Consider the following 6011-nt stretch of genomic DNA (forward strand, 5'->3'; position numbering starts at 1 on the left):
GGTGCCCAACAAGGCTCAGCTATTGGCAATTTTGCACAAGAAGAAGACCCGCTTAGCCCAAAGTGTCATATCAATCTCTGTTGTTTATGTATTTGCACTCCTCATCCATACCATCCACATTCTAACCATCTGATTTACATAACCAACAGCTAGCCATTTCTTGTCACTTGTAACAGAATGCAAGAATTCAATTTTTCACACCCAATAGCAATCAAAATTGAGGTTTAAAAGCACAAACTTCCTTTGAACAAATAAAAACATCATCCAGTGAGCCAAACTGGAGAAAAGGTATCATCCAAATAAAAAGATAGTTTGGGGGATAGGGAATTTTAAAGGAAAAAAGAAAGAGGAATCTTAGAATTTTCCACCTGCGTTTTATTCACCACAAAAAAAATGCTTTCCATGCCCCCCAGTTTTTGCTCATCAAATTGATCTCCAGAGAACCTATCCAACTCCGGAGATTCACAGGTGAAAATGGGGGGGGCAGGAGAGTGTGTATTAAATATTCCCTTTTAAGATACTGAAATAAAAAAATAAGCAAAGTGCACCTAAAAAAATCTGGCTTCAACCAGATTGGTCTTGTACGGGTTCTGAGGAAGTTGGAGAAGGTGGCACAGAACCAGCTTGTTCAGGGGAATCGTCAGCAATCTTTGTATCTGAGTTCTCATACTTGTTGTTCACAGGTTTCTTGACCCCATCAGGAAATTTTGCGGAGATGGAGGGGGAAGTCTCTAATCCATGGGCCACTGACCAGCTTCTGGGATAACCAAGGAGGGAGGAATCAAGTGGCAAAGCATTCATACCAAAATTATAGCCAGCAGAATGTTCCACAAATGGGTGATCGAATCTGCAAGTTGGTCCATACTTGCAGATTCCATACATGATGTAGTATGAACATACTGGTTGCCCCTGCAAGTTGGCTAAGATATTAAAAAGGAATACTGATAGAAGAACCATCGAAACAATTCTCTGAGTTGTTTATAAGAACTGAGCTGAACAGTGCACAAACCAACATGCACATCACTGTAATCTAGAAAATAGAAACAAAACTTACAGGTCTTGAGGGAAGCCCAAGTGGGTGTGTAGCTGATTCTGCAATCCTTTCTTTTGGGTGATGGTACTTGCAATCTATTCCATATTTGCAAGTCCCCGTGCTCATAAAATACCGGCATTCAGGTTGATCAGGCCTATGTGGGAGACTTGAGCTTGACAACAAGTGAACCTGCCCATTGGAAGCTGACTCCCCCTGAGTTCTAGAGTTGTATGTGAGGTTGGAGCCAAGAATTCCAGTGGAAGTCACAGGGCTAATGTTTCCCTATTAAACAAATAAAATATGAATTAGAAATAAAGAAAACTTGCAACAATTCCTCTTTAGTCCACAAAAAATTCAATCACTGAAATCACCAGAGATGCAAAATGTTAAGGCCTTTATGAGCAGCCATATCAACTTTAAAGAATAATGTAGGACATTGAAATTTGAATAATAAAGGGCATATAGATGTAGGACATGACAATGTTAGGCTGCAGCTTCCTTTGGTTTGGTTAAGACTCTTGAGCAACTCATAATTACATGCCAATATGAGGGGGAAAAAGAATGTAACAAACATTTCAATCCACCCATAGAACGCATTCGCATAATGGGAAGGAAAATTTCTTCATAGCTAAGGATATAAAGAAGCAAGGAGCAGCATAGTTGACAATGACATCAGAGATTCTTAAAGACTTTGTACTTTCCACTGTTTTCGACAGATGACTGTCAATGATCCTTGAAGATCATATAAACTCTTCATACTAAACAATTCATCAGTGTGAAGTAAACTACATGACAAATTTTGAAGTGTCCTTGCCGCATTCCAAGCTGAAACCATGGCAATCTTATTCAAAAAGAAAAGAAAAAAAATTGAAAAGGCTATAAAGCAGTTTCTTGTCATTTCTCCCAAAAGAAAAAACCAGCTTTAACACAGTGTAATACCACAATATAAGCAGAGAAACCTTAGTGTTCCTCACGAATGTATGACACTAATAGGAACATAATATAGTAATGTCGGCATTTTGTTCTATTAAAGAGATAAGACACTGACCACATAGGTGTTCCATCCATGGGCAGGTACAATGCCTTGGGGTGGAAGAACAACAGGCATGTAAGAATGTGGAGATTGTAAACGTGGGCCTGATAAATATGGCGCTCTTGGAAATGACCATGCAGAAAGTCCACCTGCATAAGGTAGACCTGAAGAAGGCAAAACTGTGGAGCCTGCAGCTCCAAAAGCAGGTAAGACAGTGCCAAGTGACTGAGGCTGGGGATGATGAAACTTGCATGCAGGTCCAAACTTGCATGATCCAGTTCGCATGTAATAAGGACATGATTTTTCTTCCTGAGATTAATCAATCTAAAAATTGTTAAAATGGCGAGCACACTTATTCTCTGAAAGTCTAGTTGAGAACAACCAGGACTCAAGTGACAAAGTTAAGTCAAGAACCTGATGCATGGGGAGTCCTAAAATGTTGAATACGACTGGTCCAGCTCCACGCCTGTCCCTTGGATGATGGAATTTACAGGTAGATCCATATTTGCAAGTTCCTGTCTTCAGAAAATACTGCCACACAGAGTGCATACATTTGCTACAATCGTTAATATTAATCCAAGTGTGAAAGTTTCTTTTACCCAATGAACCAACAGCTCACAGATATATAAAGGAATTAAAGGAAAAAAAGGTCTTATGTTTAACCCCATGTTAATTGAAACATGGGATTATGCCTACTAATGGTGAACAAATTTAACAAATACCCGTAAAGAAAAAAAATAAAGGAGCATCAGGTCATAACCAAATACAATATTAGATGTAGCAAACAACTGACTATAATCGGAATATCTTTAGAACAAGCTTGCCTAGATATCATCATTCAATTTTCATGTTTCTACTTAACCCTAAGAGATTCTCACACTGACAGTCTCCATAAAAGTCTGCACTTGGATAATATAGTAGATACATTTTTTAAGAGGGAATAACTTGGTTAGATCTTATTAAACAAGCGACCAGTCTAATGTTCTGTTTGTTCCCAGGTCCACACCACTAGGATCAGCAATATATTTGATATTTCTCTTCATATGATGATTCAAATCGCCAATTACATAATTTATACACCTAACAAACTTATATCAACTCAACCAACAAAGTGTATCCGATGAACAAAACAATACCCTGTTTTCAATCTTATTCTAATTCCTAGAAGTTCTAATCTTATATGACTTAGAAAGCATCAACGTAGGAAGCATACAAAGAAGGAAAGGAGGGAGAAGAATGAGTAAGAAAGAAGATTCTTAATCAGCACAATCTGAATTAAATGAAAATCTTACCCCACAGTCAGGTTGTCCAACTCTTTCAGGGAGTTCTCCATTGTACTGAGCAGCCTGCAGATATAATAATGTACCATAAGTTTCAGTTCACTAATACCATTTGAGCCACACTCTGCATAGTTAAGAGCCAGAAAAGAAAAAAGAAAGAAGCTGTGTAGAAGCAATCAATAGAACTCCTCACAACACTCCAAGAAAATTGCAAAAGGCAAAGAAAGAAGCTGTGTCGAAGCAATGAATAAAACTCCTAGCAAGGGCCGCAACACTTCAGTCAAAATGCAATCACTCTATAGAAACCATGCATATCAATTAAAGGAACATTCTTAATTACCTGTGAACCATATTTAGGGTGATTAAAACGACAATTACTTCCATAACCACACAAACCAGTCCTCAAATAATATATGCAGTCAGGTTCACCAGGTCGATCAGGGTATGGGTTAGACTGAGCCACACCGCCCCCATCTTGATTATCGTTGATACTCAACCGCCAAAATGCCTCTACAATGGATACAAGAAATAGATGTGTAAATTAAATATGGACATCAAATCTTCAAATTTCCAAAGCCTCAATCTGCATTGTATAATCTATCAGAACTCCTCAAAAGAACTAACATGAAGTAGCAAAAGATTACAATTTCCGAAATGTGATACTAAAAAAGCCGTAAACTAGGATCAATCAAATTTTCAATTGGTTCTGAAAGTGAACCCCCAAAAATAGAAACTTTGAAGGCATAATGTGAAATCTCCAAACGAATTGAAAATTTACAACTAAACAACGATACAAAACAACATTCTTCAAAACCCCAATAAGAAAATGACTTGCATCAACATCATACTTCTTACCAACTAAATACCCACTTGTCACAAAAAGGTAAAGTTTTTAAACAACTGAAAACAAAATTCCGAATTTCAACTAATATACTATGAACAAACACAAATTCCTTGATAATCCACAATATGCATTGCACCTACCACTGGAGTTCTCCGAAACCATGACAATATCAACACATCAACAAAACACAGAATCAAAACAATTCAATACATTCCCAGAGTAAACCGACACATAACACATTGCACCGTCATGATCACAAAATATCATAACCATAAAATAAGAGATATATTTCAATACAAAACCATCATCAGATCGTTATACTCCCAACTGGGTACATCAAAACGCGGTGTTACCTTCAACGTTGCCATCGGATTGATTCGGAACAGCATTCTTCTGGGCCTGCCGAGTTTCTGGCATCGGTAGCACAGAGGTTGTGTACACCCGCCCTTTGTTTTGCTTTGCTCTGCTTTTCTCAGTTTCGCCAATCAAACTCATAAAAAAAGCTTCGGACTTTCTCAGGAAAATCACAGCAGCCGACTCCCAAATCTCAGAAATTTGCAACAAAAACAGACCCAAAAATCAAAATAAAAAGGCTGTGTGAATGTGATCAAAGACTCTGAAACTGGAGGAGATAGAAAAAAAACAAAAAAGCTTTTGGAGCATAAAAAAAAGGGACTGAGAATCAGAGAGATATAACTCTAAATAAAATTATGGCTATGACAATGTGTTTCTTATTTGATATAAATTTGTTTAAATTTAATTTATTTATTTTTTCTCCATGCTTTTTTTTCTCTTTTCCTTTTCCAACTATATCAAAAAGGCCAAGGAACTGTTGGGGATCTTTGAATGTGAACCCGGAAAAAGTAAGTTTCATCCCCTCGTGTACGAATAATTAAATAGCTCCTTGCGTGAAAAGACATTTATGCCCACCACGTGTCGGGCTCTTATGCTGCGTTATTTTGAGTAATTATGTTGGTTAATACCTTTGATTAATGCAGAAGCATGTTGTCAAAAACTAAAGCGCACAGGCCCATGCCATTGTTTACTGCTTCATTCAGGCGATCAGGAATTTATTATCTTAAAGAAATAAATATTTCTTGGTCCGGAATATCTTTTTCTTATTATATATTTTATTTATGGTTTGGAAAAAGGAATTCAATGTGATATAATTGAATAAATCCATCACTGTTGGTTCATAAGCCTGTGATTTCATATGGATCGTTGGATTCAGAATTCTAGTGGAATAGATTCGGAGTGATCTTTTGCAAACTACCGTATTTTGTAGAAGACGAAACTATCCCCATGAATGAAAAAGTTATTCACAATAATGACAACAAGAGTGTTTTATGTCTTCCTGAAAGAAGTATTTGTTTACTACAATTTGTATTTCATTTTGTTGGGTTTGAAGAAATGTAAAAAAGGTGTATGCCCTTAAAAGGGCAGGAGAGATTTCGGCAAGATGAAAGTTAGGGGGAGGTGGTGAGATTTCGACCACAAGATATAAAATTATATATGGGAGTTCATTAGTGAAACCTATGGATCTTGAATTGTAACTCAAATTTTAGTAACGCACCATCATGTTTAATTAATTATGCGTACTAATTTTTCTACTAACTACTCATTTTAATTACAAACAGTGAGCGAGAATAAGAAAACGACATGTTTCTGTTAATATGCTAAAATTATTTTGAAGATATACTCTCTTTTTTTCCACGCATTAATTGATCTACCAACTGCCCTATTTGACCTCAAACAACACTTGAGAATGAAAAAATGACACGTTTATGTTAATACGCTAAAATTATTTTGAAGTTGTACTAT

At 36.8% G+C, this 6011-nt stretch overlaps 1 protein-coding gene across 1 annotated transcript; it reads right to left on the reverse strand.

The window, feature by feature from the left end:
• Nucleotides 1–217: 217 nt before the first annotated feature.
• On the reverse strand, nt 218–5044 carry LOC110771439 (Zinc finger C-x8-C-x5-C-x3-H type family protein). The gene is made up of 7 exons (XM_021975734.2): nt 4544–5044; nt 3687–3856; nt 3359–3412; nt 2481–2597; nt 2082–2375; nt 1055–1315; nt 218–909 (listed from the first exon to the last, which is right to left on the reverse strand). Exons 1-7 carry the CDS (start codon nt 4683–4685, stop codon nt 565–567), a joined length of 1383 nt encoding a protein of 460 aa, XP_021831426.2. The 5' UTR covers nt 4686–5044; the 3' UTR covers nt 218–564.
• Between the last annotated feature and the right edge of the window lie 967 nt (nt 5045–6011).

Source organism: Prunus avium, chromosome 3 (genome assembly GCF_965620075.1).
Source record: "Prunus avium chromosome 3, drPruAviu1.hap1.1, whole genome shotgun sequence".
NCBI classification, from domain to species: Eukaryota; Viridiplantae; Streptophyta; class Magnoliopsida; order Rosales; family Rosaceae; genus Prunus; species Prunus avium.

What these genes read in the sequence shown, in the direction of transcription:
- LOC110771439 (XM_021975734.2), bottom strand. Translation starts at nt 4,685, where the DNA reads ATGAGTTTGATTGGCGAAACTGAGAAAAGCAGAGCAAAGCAAAACAAA. An exon ending in ATCCGATGGCAACGTTGAAG is followed by an intron (nt 3,857 to 4,543) that starts GTAACACCGCGT and finishes TATCCATTGTAG; the next exon opens with AGGCATTTTGGCGGTTGAGT. An exon ending in ACCCTAAATATGGTTCACAG is followed by an intron (nt 3,413 to 3,686) that starts GTAATTAAGAAT and finishes TTATATCTGCAG; the next exon opens with GCTGCTCAGTACAATGGAGA.